The sequence below is a fragment of the Myzus persicae genome, unplaced genomic scaffold, assembly GCF_001856785.1.
Source record: "Myzus persicae strain clone G006 unplaced genomic scaffold, MPER_G0061.0, whole genome shotgun sequence".
NCBI classification, from domain to species: Eukaryota; Metazoa; Arthropoda; class Insecta; order Hemiptera; family Aphididae; genus Myzus; species Myzus persicae.
In genome coordinates this window covers 752710-775963 of record NW_019103603.1, presented here as the reverse complement: position 1 = coordinate 775963, position 23254 = coordinate 752710, and the positions used below count along the sequence as shown (strand labels likewise).

General features: G+C 32.0%; 1 protein-coding gene across 1 annotated transcript in view; it reads right to left on the bottom strand.

Annotated features, from left to right (window-relative positions):
- Window positions 1-523: 523 nt before the first annotated feature.
- The window catches only part of LOC111034875 (AT-rich interactive domain-containing protein 3A-like), an 83818-nt gene continuing 61087 nt past the window's right edge, over window positions 524-23254 (bottom strand). The window contains exons 5-10 of the mRNA XM_022316281.1: window positions 20540-20723; window positions 19078-19787; window positions 11303-11377; window positions 8691-9152; window positions 5145-5246; window positions 524-1235 (exon numbers count right to left, since the gene is read on the bottom strand). Of these exons, the coding sequence (XP_022171973.1) occupies window positions 1138-1235; window positions 5145-5246; window positions 8691-9152; window positions 11303-11377; window positions 19078-19787; window positions 20540-20723 (1631 nt within the window). The 3' untranslated portion in view covers window positions 524-1137. The remainder of the gene's footprint in view (window positions 1236-5144; window positions 5247-8690; window positions 9153-11302; window positions 11378-19077; window positions 19788-20539; window positions 20724-23254) is intronic.

Sequence of the window (23254 nt, the reverse complement as noted above, 5' to 3'; positions counted from 1 at the left end):
TGGTTTAAGCATTCTAAATATATTTATACGCAATATACTTATACACACACACACGAACACACACACACACACACACACACACACACACACACACACACACACACACACACACACACACACGCAGAGTATTCAATCCAACGAGACCGTATAGTACAATTATTATCAATCTATAAAAAGAAACTTTTGACGAAACACAAGTCGTATAAAAAANAAAAACTTTCACAATCGAATTTTTATGTACAATAAGTGTCCACAAGTCATTCGAACCCTTCCAATTTTGGTTTAAGCATTCTAAATATATTTAAACGTTTTTTACCGAATTCGGCCGTACGCCACACACACACACACACACACACACACACACACACACACACACACACACACACACACACGCACACGCAGAGTATTCAATCCAACGAGACCGTATAGTACAATTATTATCAATCTATAAAAAGAAACTTTTGACGAAACACAAGTCGTATAAAAAACTTCAAAATAACTACACTATATGCACTGTATATATGCTACTATAATATATCATACACCCATACTACACATTTTTTTTCAATTTCTTTATAATATATTGAATCATACAATGTGTAAATATCAAACTTTCTCAAACTCAAACACGTATACAAAACATGTCGGGAGAAAAGTATTATTCGAACGAAAGATTAAATAGAAACGAATTATATTACAATTTACAATAATATGACAATATTGTTAGAAAAAGGTATGTGTGTTGATACCAAAGTTACTATCCGACATAACGTTATAATATCTGAAATCGGCCATGGACATAAATTTAGTCAACGGGATATTTTTTGACAATGTGCTGTCTTCATATTAACAACAAAATATTTAAAATCAGTCGAAAGCTAATCGCGAAGAAGAACAATGTATTTATCGTCTCTGAGTCAAATGGTACAGTGTACACTGTACCTACACCATTATATGACCCGTATATTATGCATGATACGATGTATCTTTATTTCGACGTCCAAATCGTACTAGAATAACACGATACATATATTACACGTATATTATATAGGCATAATATTTTAAAATCAGACGAATTTATCATTTTTGCACGGGAGCACTTCGCAGATTGCCGTTGAGAGAGAAAAATCACGTGCTTCAGTTATTGGCCACCTGCTGCTGTTGCAACTGCAACTGTCCGGTGTATAGATCGCCGTTGAGGTGCAAAACGAATGGATTCACGTTGTTGTTTAATCCTGTGAAACGAAACGGAACGAGTTAGACATTGAATAATAATTTACTGTAATCAATAATAATATAAAATAATCTTTGTAGTACAATGATACAGTGCAATAATATTGGTGGATAACCATTGTTTGTCGATTAAAAATAAACTTATATATCGTACTCGCAAGACATAAACCTTTGTAAAACTTAGTATAATATACTGTGATCGATCGTGATGCGATTTATTCATGGTTCAGTGACCCGGTTATTATTATGATAGCGGTTTAATGAAATCACGATGTTTTATATCGTTATTACACTATTTATATACTTTTATAATATTACTAACAGTAGTATACACCCTACCCAGTTAAACGCAATATAGCAATAATCATAATAATATGTGATAGTGATGTATAAACTCAAACGTAAATTATAATTCGTTTGAAAAACAACCATTGAAATCGGTGTAATTAAGATGAAAAATATGTAAAATATCAAACTTTATAACATAATGCTAAAACACCAGATAAAAATGGCTCGGACAAACCACTTATAATACTTTTGAAAAAAATTTACATTTTTTAAAGTTTTTAGTTTTTGAAATAATAATGATTGAAAAAGAAGTAAGAAACCAAACAAATATATTAATACAAAATAGTACGTCATGGTTTTAAAAAATATGTTTACAGAATATTACAGTTTGGTGATGAAACAATAGCCCTGTATATTTTAATAAAATAATATATCACATAATAATTAGGTAGTTGGGCGTTTTCATTTTATGTTATAATCGAGCTACGCTCTATATCCGCTGTTAGACTTATAAATTATAGTCGCACGTGTTTCTTCGTGCCAAAATCCATTTTGCGTAAATATATTGTAGGGGTATAAGACGTTGGTATGACATCATTTAGTGATTTTGCTTTTGATATTATTCGAAACCTAACCTATATTATTTAGGGTAGAGCATGGACTAAGGTATAATTGACTAAAACCAGCAGCTTATCAGTGGCCCCGAATGTAGGTACCACTAATTAAAATATACTTCCTACTAACCAAACTATTTTAATTGTTGCAATGATTTCAATGGCCATTGAGAGTTTGCAACGTCATCTGCATAAAACAAGCGGACTAATATCATAGAACATAATATTTTATAATAAGATATAAATATAACTACAAATAAAAGCCTTATCCCGTGTAGCGTAGAGGTAGCAGAGAGGTGACTTTTCGTCGCACATGGCATAAATGCACGATTATGCATAATAATATTATTAAATATTGTATTATTTGTAAACATAAATATTACCTATAACGAGTGAAAATTATGAAGAAGGTTGAATAAGTGAATTTCGATATGAAGTCACCTATAGCTAGTTAAGTTACTCATAACCCTCAGCGGCCAAAAAACATTGTACGGGGCGGGTTTTAAATATTTTAGAAATTACAAAATACATTCAAATTTTTAAAAATTCCATCTCGCATTGTTTGATGCTTTTATAAATAACAAATAAGTCGAAATATTGTAAGAGGAAGCGACCTGGAAACCACTGACTTGCTGTTAGAATTTTAATCAAAAGTCGTTTTATAGTTTTTGCTGATTGTTTCGGTCTTGAACGGATGCGCACTGTGTACATTTACCCCTACGCCACTTCGATTTGTGTTGGTTTGCGAATGAAAGACACATACTACAGACATTTCTATATAATACATATATATACCAAATAAGTATGAACGCATACATAAATACAATAGCTACTAGCAATTAGCAGTACTTTACCTAGTAGATGAAGTAGTAGGGCGAATTAGACCAAAAACATTAAGAGTTTATAAAGAGTTTTAGGTCCCCCAATCCAAAAAAAAATTAAGTAAGGGCTCTTGCGTATTATGCTTGTTAAGTAAAAACTAGTCGATTAAGTAAGCCACAACAACTAAAACATACAATTTGATAAATGTTAATTTGAAAATATATTGTGGATCGACTGTCGATTTCAATAAACCATATAAATAAAAGCATAACGCGTATGACATACGTATAGCAAGTAATATTTTTACTATTTCTTGCAGTTTCTTGAATTTATAAAATATGTCCTTAGAAACGAAAATGTACATGTACTTGATATGTTAGATTAGGTATTATAGTACCTAACTTATTGTAGCATTTATATTTTAATTACGAATACAACTTAGACTACTCATTAGTGCTGAGTTAGTGTTGAAATAGTTCACTTTGTTTAAGTTAATGAAACTTTCTTTGGATCTATAGCACAAATTACAATTGAACAACGAACATTAAATTACAAATATATTATAATTGTGTACAAAGCATTATTATTGAAAAAGTCATTGATGCAGCATTATATCTATTGAAGACCTGAAGTCGAATCAAGATAATAATATAATACCTATATTAATTTCCGGTTTTTGTGTTAATTAATTTTAGCGATGAATGTAAGTTATTATAAGTATAAATATGTTATTATAAAAGTAAACCGAAGGACTGCAATAATAATAAGGTATGGCCGTTTAAATTTCTTATCTGTTATGACTTATGACATACATATGAGTAATGTATATACTGTGATGTATTGTATTAGTTGATGGTATAGTAAAATAAGGTTTGTAGAGAAAAAAATGTAAAAGAAGCACCTGGTTCGTAACAGTGATTTGGGTGTATTTATATGAAATGTCGGCATGGGTAAGAATGATTTGTTACATCTCGCATGTAAGTTTTTATTTATTTAATTTGTTTTTAAATAATTTTCTATGGACCGAATACGCTCATAGAATTATCGATGTATTCTTTAAATAATCATAAGCTGGATACATACAGTGTGTATATCTTACTGTAGTAGTATAGTTTGTTAAACGTGATTTTAAATAAGGCTGCAGCATTGTACTTAGAGTGCAGGGGATTTACTCTCGTTCTCGCTCGAGTCACTCCGGGATTAAACGCCACGAAATAATGAAAAACCGCTACTATAATATGGAGTACATTATGAATAGCAGCTATATTATGTTGTAGTTGTCGTGAGTGAGGACGGCGGGGGCGAGGGGGATTTCGGAAATACATTTTACAATCTAGGTCGATGGACTGATCCGTACAGTACATACCTATTATATTATATATATATTACATTATATTATTTACATGTATACTGCAATATTAAATAATATTATATCCGTCGTTGACAAGACTTGTGATACGATTTTATGAAGGGGATCGATAAGTGACTTTATGCAATTGTCAAGAAAATAATTAATGTCAAATAGATTTCGATTACTCGATCACAATAACGTATTACGGTCATATAGGAACAGCTGATCAATAATAATTAATTATAGGTATTTATAGCACAGACCCGAGGTGAAAAAAAAATATATATAGCTATGATCATTTTAATATAATATGTGATAGCTAAAATTTTGAGCGAAATACCTAACCGAACCGAAAGTAATATAACGACAACAGTATTCAGTGAACATCTGGATTGGATTTAATTTTGCAAATTGTCTAAAAGTGTTTATAGGCGAGGCGTCTTCGGTACAACGTATCCGAATGCGCTTAACTACCCTGAATATGTATCAAAACTAAGGTGATGAACAGTCGTAATAATCGGTTTTTGTACATTTATACACGCTCAGTATGATCTTTAAAAATGAAAATAAATATATATTATATTTATTTATAGTGAAAACTACGAATAATTTCATGAGCTACTTATCTCCAACCTATTCATTATTGCATCACGCATTCACGTATATATTGCAGTGTATCTTACTGACGAAAAAAATCCAAGCCAGTGAAAATTAGCACAATTATAATGATTTATAATATTTTTACGCCAGCAAGTTACCGGGCCATAACATTGACCAACAACTGAACCACGTGTCTGGTTACATCTATCATATTATTGTTAAGATATAATACTTGCCTCCATTGACCAATGCATTATTTTTGGTGAGTTGGCCCATGTATACGCCGTTTTTTGTTCTGCGCGTCACGGAAATCGACAAGCCATTGTTACTTGACGGACCTGTGTAATGATAAAAACAAATTGAGTTAAGATAAACAACAACTGCAAGTCTAGAAAAGTCTAAGATATAGTTGAAAGTAGTCGACAACGTGATTATTTTTAAGGTAAACACTAATTTTCTCAAAAAGTAAAAAACCTTGAGATACTTTTCACAATTTCTTATCGTTATTGTTTTTTGTTATTTTAGATTCTGAGTGGAGCAATAAATATATAGATTCTACAATAATGTGTGTATTTTTTACAACTATTTTAGAATCACATTTTCGTTTTACTAATATAAAGTAGAATATATATTTATTTTTTTTTAATTTTAATTTGCATTTTATTTTAAAATAATTATAGCAAAGAGATTACAAAAAAAAAATTCAAACTTTTAACAAGAATTTATAGCTTTATAAAAATTTAAAACTTTGATTAGACAGTGTAGAATAGTGTACACAGCTCTTCTTAACTTAAAATAATATTATAACTAATTAACGGCTCTTTTAAAATCCAACTTGTACCTATACTTTGAAATTCACTGAGATTGTTTGATGTCATTTAAATAAGTAAAACACTTAAAAAATAAGAACGACAACTAACGGAAAAAATACAATTGTTTCAACAATGTTTTTGTAATAATTACTAAATTAATATTTTTTGACAAAATTAGTGTCCATCTCCTATAGCGTGGGCTGTACGTTATATAATACCTACATATATTATAGTCCGCACTCCGCACGTGCACGAGTAATGCATTATAAATACTATTACGTGATACAATAAACGTATAAAATGGTATATTAACAATATATATTCCGACTTATATCTTTATACAATGTACCTGTATATTATAATATATTATTTCACGAAATTCTAGCGACAAATGTATTACGGTAATGTAGATCAACCGCCACCAACATTATGTAGGGTAAAACTATTTACTGTGTATAAAACATTTTTCTATCCCGCAAGAACAACATATTTTTTAGCAAGCACACGCAACAATATTATAGTATACAATGGAGTTGTTATGCAGCAGTATATATTATTATGGAAAAAAACTCGTGACAGTGCTTTCCGAAAAAGGAACCACGGAGTTTGACTTCTTTTCTTTTGACCGCGCAAAATAAACATATTTTACAACTCTACCCGAGCTCGTATTCGCGTCAACTTTTCTAAGTACCAGTAACAAGATGCAAATTACATACATATATATATATATATACACATGGAGATGTAAATTTTGTTTTTTTTTATATTTTCTGTGAAAACTAAGTATACAAGCGAAAGAATGCTTCGCATTTCCACAAATACTCTTTCTCTCTCTCTCTCGCATTGTCTCTTTGCCTCTTTGTCTCTCTATCAATCTCTGCTTGTATATGTTTCGCATTAAATGTTGCATGAAAAGTATTGCAAACAATAGATGTCAAAATGAGGATGGGCGTTATTTCTCTTTGGAGGCAGATGCACGTCTATGAGCCTGGCGCGGATTTAATGACTAAGTATAAATAATGGCGTGAAAAGTTTTTAAAAAAATCAATTAATGCACTAAAAATGTGCAATTAAAAAAAAACATGTTTATTCTGATGATTAAAGTGTTCTACTTAACGATTGTTTATCACAATTTCAAACCGTTCTAAAAATGCATTGCAAATGGTTAATGTGGACCGTATCGGTAGCAGAGTGATGACGCATGTAATAATATAATTAGTTTCAGAGCATCATATGAATTTCAATCACAGATTTTCCAAACAATTATTTTTACGTTTGAATACATGCGTCAATGCGTACATTAAACAAACATTTGATGTTTATTTATTTTAAAAAAAGCCAGAAAAAAACAATTATTGAGGACAGACTGCCGTTTTAGTAATAGACTATACAAATTATATATAACAGAAGTAAAACTAAATACAAGGTGTTAAAAGTTTGAGAAGAGAATATGTATAGTAAATTTAGTTACATTAATATTAGATTAAATTAAATGAAAACTTTTGTCTTGTACATCCATTTTAGAACTAAAACACAAACTATTTCATATATAAAAATGTTTTTCTCTGCCTATATAACGTATATTTTTAAAAAATTTAAATAAAACTAATTTTTATTATTAGAACTCAGAGTTAAGATTCAATTATAGAACAGAGAGATAACACTGAAACAGTTATAAATATAAGAATTTTTCTTTCGGGTAAGGTATAAATATTTCAAGGAAAATAAAATAATCTAAATAGCCTTGCAAATGTACACAGTAATAGTGTTAGAGTATGAAATCGATAAAAACGTATGAAAAAAATAACATTAGAAGCCCGTTTACAATTATATTTTGTAAATGTTAGTTTGGAGGTACATGGCAGCTAATTTGCTGATGAATACCGATTATACCTATTATATTATGTTTGCCAACAGTCAACGAAAAGCTACCTGTACGTTCTCCTACCTCGGGGGACGAGGATACCGAACGTGCACACTACACGTGCGTCAAACTGCGCAAAACAATCAATTTAGTTCAAACGCCGAAAGTTAGAGACACTGTGTACATCGAAATATCATGGTAGTCGTTCCAATATGTGGTATATTAATATATAGGCTATATAATATAATATTTATATACGTGATATCGTCGTTATTGTTTGAATCAATACGGATCAAATTGCCCGGGCGAGACTAAATTACACGAGAAATGTACACATAGCCAGTAAACAAGTATATTAATATACCTACACACCAGAGTGGGTCACAGTTTTCTCATGACGCGTGAACTGGCAAAGGACGTGGCACACCCTGCAGTGTGTGTTAACATATTATTTCCAAGGACGGTTTAAATTCAGGAAGTTGGTTCCAACAATGTTTGCCTCTTTGGAAAATGTTGAAATGACGAATCGATTATGGTCAAATCATAATAGCCACTTGTATAGTTAGGTATGCAGTTTAATATATTACATTGCATTATAAATGATTTTTTAAATTCAATAACACAACTCAACATCCTGCAGAACAAAAAGTTCTCCGAATTCAAAGTTCATAAGAAGATAATTATTCTGATTTCTGATTGCATAATAACGTATCACCTTTGATGTCAAACTATCCTCATCTTTATTTATCTCTAACAATACCGAGACATTTTTATGTTTAAAATACTTTATTTAAATCTCAAATCTCAAATATACGAGTACCATAGTTGTCTTCAATTTGTGTAATCAACTTGTCAAACAAAAGAACGTTTTATTGTTTAGGATTGACCATTGTGACCATTTCTTATATTTTATTGTTACTGTTATAACTCAGAAATTAATACTTGTTGTGCTGTTAAGTACCAGATTATTCACATTTCTAGTAGTTATCCTTCGGTATAGGTCGGTTGTTTTTGGGCCCCACAGCCGTTTATACGACATAGGTATTATTACAGTAAAATTAGTTTTCAATAATACTATGTGTATAAACATCGAAGTAGGTACTTACCAGCCGAAGCCGACGTGTTGATGTCCATCTCGACCACGTCCTCGTCGATCGGTGACGAGCTACGCCTCGTGTCGGATCGGTATTCGGCGTCGTCGACGGCTGAAGGTTGGGTCGGCGACGGACTTCCGTTGGTCGTCACCTTTCCAGCGGCCTTTTCCTCATCGCTGGAACAGCCACTGATGGGCGGCGAAGACCGTTCCGTTTTGATGCGCTTCGCCGCCGATGACACCGACTCGCGTCTGCCACGATACTCGTCCGGACCGTCACCGTCTACGTCCTCGTCCTCGCTGTTGTTGTTGTTCGTCGTCCTCTTTTTGCCCAAGTTCAAAGCTTCGCTCTGTTCTGGTACGACAGCCACCGACATCGGTTGTCCCTTGTACGTGGGCGCGAGGTTAAGCGCCGCTGCCGCCGTATAAGCAGCCGCCGCCGCCGCTGCAGCTGCTGACGGACTGGACGGCAAACCTGTGAAAACCACAATCGCACGTCTTGTTAGTCCACAACGTTATGTATTATTGCGATATAGCATACGATCATGGCATAAATATCATGGCCACTGAAATATAAATGAATATAATCTCATGATTTCGAACGGTTTCTGTAGCTTTAATTTATTGTAAGTACTAATAAAATCAAGAAATATCTTAGAAGTAACAACATAAAATGCAAAGTTGAATACCTAAAGAAATATTTAAACCTAATTTAAATTGTGTTTTCGGTTTTTTTCTGGTACAGACAAACAGTATAATATGGGTGAAATAGGTACTATAGCACGTTGGTTATTAAGCAAAGAATGATATTATGTAGTTACGGTCCACTGAATTGAATACGATATTCACCGATCCACAATCCGTACAGTTTACCTACCCATCATATGATATAATACTCTGTATAATATATAAAATTATGATGTTCTAAGTGCATTGACAGATCACACGTTTTTCTCAACAAACATAAACAGTATTTACTATGTCCTACCGCATCTTGTTGTGTATTGATTATAACCTATAGGTACTAATAATTGTTACTATAGACAGTTGTGTGCGAGGTGTGTGAAGTTTTCACGTGAAAGACGGAATAGTTCTCTGTAATATGTATATATTATACATTGTATTAGGGTATTCAGGGATACGTGAAGTTTCAAAATTCAAACCGAAATAAATTTACCATAATACATTATAGTGAATAAATACCTGCAATGACAGTTCTGTGTGGAAAATACATTTTACAAGGCATATTCTAGTAGGTAGATATAAGTCTGTACATATTATGTGTTCTTAAACTCGGGTTCGACGTGTACTAAATCAAATAAGTTTGGTTCGACACATTTTGAGTTCGACCCGTCTCAAATAGAAGACACTATCGTTTCGTACTTCGTATAGCACTTAGATATTCCCAAGGCATGGCTACATTATAGTCTAAATAAGATTTTTATCCATCAGTGGTCGCGATTCGTTGTAAACAATAAATAAAAATGAGCCGTCAAGACCCTATGACAATCGAAATAAAACGTTTAATTCGTCCCACTAAACAGTATTTTACAGTGATGTCGTCGTTAAGTGTTTGCGTAATTAGCACCATTACATTTTGATTTTTAACATTAAATGTGTGTATGTTAATCGTTTTTGGCACTTGTTTTAAAAACATGAACAAATTATTTTATTTTCATGCAATCTAGTACTCGCGATCGATACTTTTGGATTTTTAGTGGGGAACCACTTAAAGTGATTGCAATAAATTAAACAGACTGCTCATACCTATGACGCAGGTATAACGTTGAAAACGTCTGAAAACCAATGATGGTTTAAATGAATTAAGATTATTCACGTACAGTCATTATTTCATTAATGATCACTATTTGTGTTTCGAAACGACCAATGTGGACCGCAGGCAATGTTAACTATATAATGACGTGTCATTCATGGTCAGCTTTTAGAATTTGAGATCGACAAAAAAAAACTGCATGTGACGATGAACAAACGATCATTATAAAAATATAATTATACATCTTTTATTCGGACGTTAAATGCTCTTATTCGAGTGTAAAATTGCAATTATATGAGTGTGACCAAGGAGGACCCACTTTCTGTATGTTATATTATTATGTTCATATAGTAAAAATGTAATTACAGAATTCTTAGCATAAAATATGAAGGCATAGAACTTTTTACAGGATGTATAGAAACGTTTTAATTGTTTGATGGTCTAAATCAATTTAAACACCATATTATAATAATATGTAAACACTGTAAATAATGGTTGTTCTATAACTCATATTTATTGAACGATTTTAAACCCAGATATATTAATTTTCGCTCGTGATTCTTTCATCGGATATAGCCGATAGTGGAGAGGCCAGCCACCAAGTGATATAAATAAATTGTTTTGTAAATGTTTCATATTAATTCCACAGAGAAAATTTATCGGTTGCCTATTTAAAACTCCTTACGCTACGGCGACTAATATTTGTGTTACAATACACTCTCTCTGCCTATTCTCAAACGCGCCAACCAAGTTGTGAGATGCACCACTTCGTCAACAGATGGCAGGCTATGTACCTACAGCTAGTGGTCATGACGTCGAAAAAAAAATGTTTTTAATATTTAGTCACTCACTCGAAATGGGTAGTCTCGGCATTGCCGTTTGATTTGCTCTGACAATGTCCATCCACATTAGCATGCTGAGGAGCTCTGGAAAACACAAAAAAATACAAGAAATTAGAAAATAATTTTAAAACAAATAATTTACGATGAAAACAGTGCGAACAAATTTTGATTATTAATAGGGGCTCGGTTGTTAATTTTCTAAACAAATATTCACAATAATATTATTATACTGTTATAATACCTGACTTGGGGAGTAGGTAACGTCTAATGATCGCGCACTAAAAGCCATCGAGATATAATTGCATCGTCCATGCGTATTTAATATTTATAGTTACACACTGCCATCGCAATAGACTATTCAATGGTGATTTTCGAGCACAAACTACTGTAGGATATAATATTTAATTTTTTAAAACGATCCACGTCGTTTCATCATGCAAGTTGACTTGGAATCCATCGACCCGTGTAGTAAATAAAATAAATAATAAGGCTGTCTTCGACGAGACGGTCGACGATGAAACGATTAGGCAGTCTGGGGACTTCGCATTCATCCCGTATAAAACACATTTTTCGTGTAAACCTATATTTGATATTTCAAATAATATTTCGGAATAGAGCGCCTAAGACATATCAAAAAATAACACATGTGTCGGTGTGTTATGTATAGTATAATATTATAATGTGTTGCCGAAAACGATATTAATCTTGATACACATGTGTTTTACTGCTCCATACGATATCCTATAACATATAATATATATACCTTTGGTATTAACTGTTGAAATATGATTGATGGCGGTATAACTATTATAACAGTCTATTAAACTATTACTATTTTATGCACATGAGCACATTTCATTATTGTGATTATTGCGATACGTCGTCGACGCTGCAAATAATTCTAACTCTCGTAAAAAAGTGCTGTTATAAGGACAAAGTCGATTGGCATTCGTGTAGCTGTACAGGGTTACTAAGAAAATTATTGTATCACCGCACAAGCTATACTTGTATACCCAAATGACCATTCGATCATAAGTTGGATTTCATGATGCTTAGGCAAAAGCTGGAAAAAATGTCGAATGTCATAATATTTATAAAATATAATGATCTTTGTACCGCTCTAAATGAATGATACTTTATGTTTTTTTCTGGGGGGGTCCTCATATTTTGGCTGTGACAGGTTGGTTGAACCCCCTTTGAATTCACCCCTTTGTAGATCTGCAAGTACCTATGTACAATTATCGAATTCATCGTCATTTGAATGTTATAAAAGCTATTATTACTATTAAACTGATATATATATATATATATACCTACGTATTATTATGTCGTAGATATATTATAATAGTGTGTCACACGCTGTCGTCGGATGAATAGTGACACTGCGGCAGTTGTGTTATCGGAGGACATCTCTATCGATGTCCTTCGATCAGTGGATGCTAACGCGTCTCATCACCGGAGAAGCGTAATAATAATAGAAATACATAATACAATAATTATACAGAATCTATATTATATTATGCACGTTGCACTCCAAATAGAATCTGAAGCACAATCTATGGTATAGATTATAATGAATAACTATATTAATATTATAAAATAATTATGATAAATACGAGTTTAATCGATCCGAGAATAGTATTCTGCAGTATTGGAATTTCACATTTTTAATAATAATCAGTGTTTTTCATTTCACGACTTTTTTCTACTAAAAAACCGGACATTATTAACGTAAAATGATGTATGCACACACGTATTATAGGTGCCGATAGTTGGATATTGTAGCTTTATTTTTCAATATTATCATATTTGATTAGCAAAAACATATTTTTTTAATCGTCAAATCGTAATTACATAATAATACATAGGTACGTGTAATTAATAATAACTTGTACGTGTGAAACTTGGGTACACATCGATTAAACACGAATTGACGTCAATCACACAACCGTAATACGCGGACAACTAACGACAAATATTTATAATACCTAATACTATATAGTTATACTGTTATTAGTGTCGTTATTATTATTAATAATATTATTAGGTAGGTCCTTTAGTAAGTAATGAGCACTTTATATTACACTACTATTTTATTATTACCACAATCAAAATACCGAATTGTTTGCGTAAAATACATAAAAAAAAAAAATATTACAATGCACAGTATTTCGATTAACCGCGGCGGTGCATCAATATAATATAATAATAATATGATATTGTAAAACGCTAAATCCACAGCCGTAAAATGTTTATCGGGCTCGACCGATTAAACAACTATATAGCTACCACGCAGTATGCACATACCCGTTACTACAGTCTATAGGTATAATATTCGATATGTAAATTAGTACACTATTATTAATAACCCACGCTATTTTATCGGCACAACTAATCGGACTTGTGCTGTGGCAATTAATGCACTCAGCGGCATTTTGTCACACAACGATATTATACGTCATATAGTCTATAGAAGTCGTCAAAAATGTGAATAACAAACGGACGTGACTAATGGCCCATAATATCATAATATTGAACATTATCATCGCACTGAGAACGCGTAATTTAGATTATATTTCACTTCCTCTCACCTATATATGTGTGGTTAGATATTATATGCATGGGTAAGTATGTACTATTGGCATAGTGCAGAATTAAACTTGGAAGAATCGCCCATATAGTTTCTGTTCTTAATGATTTTTTAATTGTGTTTTTATTCAGAAAACATATAAAACTTAGACCTATTTTAAAAAAATAGTAAATTAATTAACTTTATCGTAAAATCCGATTTTGATTCTCAAAATGGGCACGAATGATCTAAATCTAAGTGTTACTAAAATAGAATTATATATTTTATCGATTTCAAGGCATTTATTTATTTATATTTTGAACATTAACGTACATAGAACCCGAAGCTTATCATTTATCGTTAAATGTTTAATATGGATATCTAGGCAAGTGCCATGCCATACGTACTCTAAATAAATATGGATTTAAGGGTTACCAAAAGGCAGGCTACTCGAAAAATAAATTTAATTCCCACCTAACTTAGTGTAAATAGCCACCACTCGTTTGACAGTATGATACATAAATGAGTCCATTAAAAGAGGCGGTCAGGTATAGGCAGCTAAGACAATTCAGAGACAGATCATATCTCTACCACCGTTAAAAGTCTAATAGTTGTGATATTTAAAGGTCGGTAGTAACACCACTCAACACTAACTAACCTTTGGGAACAATATAAGACCTTATATTTTATAATTATTGTTGGAAGTTTAATAAATAAGCATATTTGTATATTGAAATTTGAAACAAACATCGAGTGCTCACACTAACGACTGGTTGGCACACAACACTGGCATGATATACTATTTTGTGCTATTTGAGTAGAATATTTACATTTTTTTTTTCATATAATTTAAAAAGCAATGCATATTTTTCTTGCATGATAGTCGTGATAACTTGAATGAGGTTTTTCGAATACATTTTTTATTAGGTAACTTGGTTTGACGATGTAAAAGAAATGCGCAGCCTTGATAACACTATCGCGCAGGGAGTGTGACTCGTTTCCCAAAAATCTAACTTGGGAAAACTTGTGAATCTGATGGCGATGTATATATATAGGTTTGATTATTTGCATCTCGTAGAAAAAAAAAAAGTGAAACGATGACTGTTGACCTCATCACACGTCCCGAAAACGACGGCGTTCACGATTCACCGGGGACACGACGTGAATGGATATAAATACACAGTCGTCGTGCAGACAACAATAATAATAGTAATAATAATAATAATAATATATACTCGAATAAGACTTAAGACCGGCGGGCGCGTTATTAACGGGTGACAACGGGAAATGTGTTCCGTCCGCATATACACCACGTGTAATAATTAACCGACCAGCTCAGCTCAGCTCGGAGCCTTCTTGATACGATTCCAACGAGTTTACCTTTAACGCGTTTTTGATCGACGCCGCAACCGTAACTAATGAAGACGTCTGATGAATGAGCAGAAACTAGAACGCATCGCGCGATATTCTTTTTTCGTTTCCACATAATATTATATATACATTTTATTTTTTTCTTTGTCTACTCCAACGTTTATAGTTGCTGCATTTCGTCGCCGACTCGTATATACGCTCACACATATATATTGTAATAATTTAGGTACCCACTACGTTCTTGGTAATGTTTCAAAAACGGCCTGCTTATACTATATGATATATTATTATGAAATCACAGACAGCCGACTTCCTATATACCCACATTGCATAACACCGAATTCGTGAAATTTAATATATTTTGTCTCATAACATGCCTATCAATAATAATAAGTTAATTTTCACAATTTGTTGATTTTAATTGAGTGGTCGTACGATGACCGATGGGACATTGAACATATTAACAAAGTTAAAATATCGCGGTTGTTAAAGAAGCAGTCATATAACACTGACAATGTGCCATTTCTGCTCATTTTTTGTGTACATATTTATAATATTATTTGTATTATAAATGGATTACAAATTATGTATCTTAAAATTTAATAATTCGAAAGTATTAGCGACTATGCCAAAAGCATTGTATAATCTTATAGAAATGATAAGATCAACAGTTATTAGAACATAACTAAATCATTGTAAGAAAATGTTGGTACACATGGTAATGAATTGTTGTAAAAAAACAACTTATTTTTATATTATTTTAAAAACTTAATTTAATGGTACGTTTTTTTTCATAAGTACAGTATTTGTATTTTGTGTTATAGACTTATAGAAATTTATTATATTTTTTATTCTTATCAAATGACCTAAATACTTCATTACTTAAATATTACAAAAAAATTATTACACCTAATTTATACATTTAAAAAAAACAAAAATGTTATGATTATCAACATAAATAAAATGATCTTAAAAAAATGTGTACAAAAGTTAGATAGATAATTAAAATTGTTTTTGCTATTATTAAGCATGAAGACCCGATACCAAAATATATAGATTACATTATGTAAATGATTAGTGATTGGTATTTTTATTGAACATTTGTCTTTAATTTCAAAATAAATGCTGTTAATTAATAAAAATAAATTTTTTTAATAATTAAACAAAACAATTAACTATTTCTCATATTAATATCAATATTAATTAATCATAGAATTTTAATTTAAGCACAAACGTAAAAAGCTTATCAGTTATAATCACGTGAGTTCTAGAATATAACTATACCTATTATATTGTATAATATTATGATCATCGAAAATGTTGAGAATGAAAAGTTACGACATAAACCATTTTTAGATTGATATTAGTTAGTATTATTAAAGGTATAACTTTAGTAAGTCATGTCATCTCCCCGCAAAAGAGCTGCACATTTCTTCGGAAGACCTGTCGGCTGTCAAATAGCGACTGTGGCGACGGCAACGGCCAGCTAAATATAAAAATATATGATTTCCCGCAGCCACGGCGAGCTGTGACAGAGCATTTTCAAGAAATCGTTTCTACGAAAAAGGCACATAGGTTTATTTCGTTTTTTTATTTTTACAATTCGTATACCTCAACACACGTCCATCTGTCGCTAGACCGTGTGTGTAATTTATAAAAAAATAACATATTTTTTTGTCTATACAAAAAAATAAAAATAAATTACAAACGCCACACTGGTTTAAGTTGAAAAAATATTACAAACGTGTTCATTATGCTGCTTGTATATAGAATATATATACCCTCAAATCTCTGTAAAGTCTCTCAAATCAACCTAACCTTACAGATTTATCTTATATTAATTTTTATACTCAATTTAGAAAAAAAAGTCAATTATAATTAATAAAATATTGGAACTTATACTTTAAATGTCGTTTTAGTGTTATAATAGTATTTTTAATAAGAGGTATCAAGTTATAATATTATGGAGAAATAAATTTTAAGAATCCAACCAACGAAAATTTATAATAATTGCAGGGAATTATTATCTTCTCTACAAGTATGCAAAAGTCATATTAGCAAGACCAAAACAAAAATATATTTTATCCCAATAAATATATTTTTATTTACATCTTGATGATTTGCAAGCAACTATTTTTTTATTATCAACATTACTCGAGACTACAGACATCTGCAAAAGTCCCCAAAAAAATTTTAAATTTGCGAATATTATGATACCAGTGTTATGGCCAGTGTTCTTTCAGGTTAGGTTAATGAATATTTTTATCATATTATCTACAGGCTAAGGTGGACCATCCATTTAATGGTGACCGTGGATTTTATAGTCTCTACTTATTGCGTGATGCAGGTTCGAAACGCTGACGGAAGATCTAAACAACCAAGTTCAGCTCGGATTTCCCCCTCTAAATTATTATTATATTAGGTCATTGGTCGTATTTACGATGTATTGTATAAAATACACTCGTATTTAAAATATAGTACGGAGAGGTACCTACATATTTTTTTCTTGAAAAAAAATTGACACAAGGGCTCTATATTTGGAAACAAAAATCTAACCTAACCTAACCTAACCGAGCTCGGTTGTAAATGAAATTAATTAGGTCAGACTTAAAATATCGTTAACCTTTGCAGACCTTTATTATATCGGTCATCATATCATACCCGTTTGAATAATAATATATTGAACAACGAATATTTTAATACCGACAATATTTGAGTTATTAAACGATGAATTGAATAAAACAACATAATGTAATAGGTAGGTATGTCTTAATATCATGTGTGTATATACAATGGAACGTAACGAAAATATAGTGTACGATATCATATAACTATGTTCATGGCAGTAAAATAATATATATTCAATTATCAACTAAAGGTCAAACAATGTCTATAATATATATTATATACTTATAAGTAGTAAAATAATCATTCAAATTTTTGAACTATGTATGGAATATACACCGATTGCCAATTACGTCTTGGCAGCGTATATTATTCAAATCGTCATGTCACAACACAAATCTGTGTGATATAAATTAATTTATGGCATTCACGTCGAAATTCGATTATAACATTAAACAGTCGTTAATTAATACGGTGCGTTTATAAAAAAATAAAAATAAAAAATTGTACACAGAAACCACTCAATAACAACTAAGCATTTTATAATATGTATAACTCAAAGAGATAACAATAATTATATAGATACCTAAAAGACACCTATATAGTGAAATCTAAGTGTCTAAACAAAAAAAACATATTTTTTTCTTTTCTTAGTCATCACCAACTGTGTACCTATTGACAAAACATGCGGCAAGTAGTAATAATTATTTGTTACCGACAAAAGAATTTTGATGTTTGAGAATATTATGTACTACACAAAATTATCTAAAGATAAAGAGCCGTGAGAAATCTATAGTATTAAATCCACTTACTCTATTGCATTTAATCACTATCATTAAATATTTAAATATCATTATATTTTAAGTTTTTCTTTTTAATTTGAAATTTTTCATTAATTGTAAGGTTGTGTATTTTACATTAATTCTTGTATTCATTGAATAAATAAGTAAAAATTAATTTCCTCAGTTGAAAATAGAATTAAAAATAAATGGTATCAAACTATTTGTATAAATATAAATTAGCTTATTAATATTAGAGGGAAAAATATAAACTTGACGAACTGATATTATTAGTATGAACAATTATTTTATTCATAAACAGCGTGGTTTTATAAAGGTCCTGTATTTGGGTTTGAGAACTTGATGACGTAATAGAATTAAACTTTATCAGGTAATGGTTTAATATTAAATAATAAATAATACGTATAGGCACTACTAACCTCTTTGTTTGTTTGTCTGATCGTTGGTGGACTGGACAGCGTTGGACTGATGTTGCTGTTGCTGCTGTTGATGGAGGTGTTGGTACGACGGTGGCTGGTGGCCGTTGAATAGTGACGATGGTGGCATGGGTGGCGGCGGTGGAAGTCCAGCGGTGGCTGGTGATCGGGGAGTCTGGTGCAACGCGACCGCGGACGTCTTGCATTCCGGCTGCAATTGCAATTGCTGTTGCTGATGCTGCGGTGGACTGCACGATTGCATCCGCAGCCTTGGGTGGTCGACACCTACACCGGCCGCGGCGGCTGCTGCAGCTGCGGCCGCGTGATGGTGGTTGTCGATAATGGCGGCGGCCAGGTGCCGAAACCGATCCTCAGCGGCCAGCACGTTGGCGTAGTGGTGATGGTGATGGGACGACGGTGGCTGTTGCTGTTGCTGATGTTGTTGTTGTTGCTGTTGTTGCTGTTGTTGCGACGACGGCTGCTGTGAAGCACCCCCGCCCATCATCGAGTGCGGGTGACCACCGTGAACTTGTTGGTGATGGCTGTGGTGATGGTGGTGAGGGTGGCCGGGTGGTGGCGGTGGCATGTCCGAATACATGAGCGACTTGTTCCGTCGGCCCTCTCGCCGGTTTCCCGCTATCGCCATATTCAGTTCGTCCAAGGTACTGAACTGGTTCATCCGCGACTCGTACGCGTACAAGTATTTGACGTATCTGTACATTTTATATTTTTAATATTATTTCTATACCAACGATATTTATAGAACTACTATATGGAAATGACCATCGTCGGTTATGTCGGAGAATGTTGTAACGGAATTTAAAAAGTGATTTTCCCGAACATTTCATTTGTGTTCATAAGTTTAAAATCAAAAATGAATATGTCTGTTAGGTTTATGTAGCAGGTACTTATGTATAATGATGTGTGTCATAAGAGACTAGGAAGTTCAGACAATTTTTATAGACAACTATAATTATATACTTAAAAGTTAAATTTCACTACCTTTGATATTTATTTCACTTATAAATATTATTTCATTAAATATTCATACATTTATACAGTATCTTCAGATAAAAAGTCTAGAATATTCAATTATAAATAATAATAAACATAAAATGTAATACATACGTATATGTAATATTATATAATAAATACGCTTGTACCTTATAATCTATAATAGTATTAGGTATAAACATAATACTTATGATATTCAGTAACATTTATAATAATTTTAAGGTCTTTAAAAATATAATTGTACTACTTAACTTCAAAATGTTTAGAAAGTCGCTCTAGCTTAATGTATTATTATTTTATATATTTGTATAGCATTTATATTTCACCTACTTAGGTGTACATATATATATATTAACTGCTTTGGATGTATTAAATATTATTTATTTTGTTCACGATTAGACGCTGTAAATGTTAAATGCTTAAATTATATTATATAGTATTATGTACTTACTGTGTGCGTAATGTGAACGCGGCACTCGTTATTGAAGGAGGTAGTCCCAAGCCTCGGATGATTTCTTGCCACAACTTTTTGGTGATGACCGCTACGATGCCTCCTCTCTGCACGACCAACTTATACAGGGTGTACAAATCCAACACACGTTTGGCCATGATGGGTAGACGACTAATTGGAGTTCCTATACGAAATGTATACAATATATAGTAAACAGTAATATAATTATAACTATATTTTATAAGTAAGATAAACAAAACCATAACTAATAACTTTAATAATATTTTTAAAACCGCTTATAGATAACATTTAATTTTTGTTTATATAATGACATTTTTTCAAACTAAACTTTTTTGTATTCCAACACTGCCATTACCTATACGTAAAAGTAAATCATAATATATTATGTGCTTAAATATACCACGGATTATATATACTCATTTTAGTATTACTATTTAGATGCGACTTCCTAATTTGTATAGACAGGTGCATCGTAATTTAGGTAGCTAGAGAACGGTATAACATTATTAAAAAGGGCACAGTCAATTGAAACTTGTTATTGGATAGAGCTGATTTAAATTTTTCAAACCAGGGTTGTATTATTCTTTTGGTATGATCGGATTGAGATTACCCAATAATACAAACTTTGGGTATCATATATTAAACGCAGTGTGTTGAAAAAAGATCAGGAAAAGTAATAGCGATGGCGCCACTTGAATCATGTAATCGTATAAATCCAACCTATCGATAGTTGTCGAAACGAATAAATGAATATATTACAAAGCATTTCCTTGTAAATATAAAATCTTTATCTAAAAAAACGTACTCAAATACAATAAACGAGTTTCAGTCGTAGTTGTTCCCATTCGTTCTAAGAAAAAATAATAACAATCTGATTAAGAAACGTAACTTCAAACCCGTCATATTATTTATACATATAGGTGCGCACGCGTATTATATACATTTAATTTAATACGAGTATAATGTTAAGTCTATACAATATGGCGTCGAATATGCAGCCCAATAATAATGTAACGAAGTAAAGAATACGTCCTACTGGCACGGCGCACATACACGTAATATATAATATAATGATGCATTTTATTACGTATATAATGTTTGAAGTATAATACCAGTACCTATAAGTTAATACGAAAAAAAAAAAATACATAAATCGTGTGGAGGATCTGAAATGGCGAAGTGGAGTCCCCTCGGGCCGTTTCCAGCCAGCCGCGTGGTTCTTTTTACGACTTATAATTACGGGCTACATTTATTATTATGTATAGGTTACCTACACGGTGCGCGTACCGGTAGGAATATTGTAATAAAAAATTAGACTCGTTTCATTATAATTTATATTATTCGTTTGCTCGTGATTCCGCCCTCTATGACCACCACTACCACCACCACACCAAACAGTGTGCATATATATATATATAAATAACTAATACGGTTTAATATGTACTTTATATTATTATTATTATTATATAGCTAGTGTACACGAGTCGCGAAATATCCAGTAGACCACCATAAAATAAAAAATAATAATAACTGTACGTCTAAAGACGGACGATAAAAAAGACAAATATGTAATGAACATAATAAGATACAGAATTACCGCAGTCGTCTATAAACAAAATCATTTTTCTAAATGCACATATTGTTATTATTATTATGTCAGTCGTGAGTACTATAGGTAGATACGTGATAAATAATACCTAACTTTTAAAAAACGATATTTTTTTACCCAATACGATTATTCAGACGAAAACTCACAACCTTGATGTATTATATAAAAAACCATTAATCGAATACGTACGTTGGACGTCGTTTATTATATTTATGTACATATACTTTTAAGCGTGGTAGCACTGCAGTGCATTGTATGACATATAAATATAAAAAATACATGTAACGTATAAAGTGCCTAAAATTAGACCAGTTGATTAATGTAAGATAATTATATTACACATGTATAATTTAGTCCAAGTGCGAAACACGAAAGCGAATGTCAATCAAATTTTTAACTACCGTGAAATACGCTTTATATAATATAATAATATGTTTTTTTTTTTTTATTATATGGGAGTTAAATATACATTATATACATAATTATTTTACCAACGAGTCGTATAATACTAAAATGAAAAATAATAAAACGACCATAAATCATACAAATATCCAAGCACTATTATACTAAATCTTTGATCGGACTACTAGAAATGCCTGTCTAAGCCAGCAGCCCCCGACCAAACGCATTTGCCCGTCGATAATCGTCGCTGTTAATCAGTCGGCGCGACATCGATACGCAAAACCTAAAATAAGAAAACTGGGTAAGCGATTTTCCCTCGAAGAGTGTGTTACAAGACGTGACGGGCGAACTAACGACGATTCCGTCACGCGATGACGGGACGAAGACGACGATTGAAACGTATATTTTATACAAAAAAAAAAAAAAAACATATGAAAAATTGCTATTGCAACTACCTACGTATATAATAATAAAATGTAGTCTATATTATTATTACGTAAATATGTGTTCCGTTCCGTAGGAAAAGGCGTTTACGACGAAGGCTCGTCCGTATAATATTATTATGTATATGGCACTATAGTGTACAGCGACACACACACACACACACACACACACACACACACACACACACACACACACACACACACACACACACACACACACACACACACACACACACACAC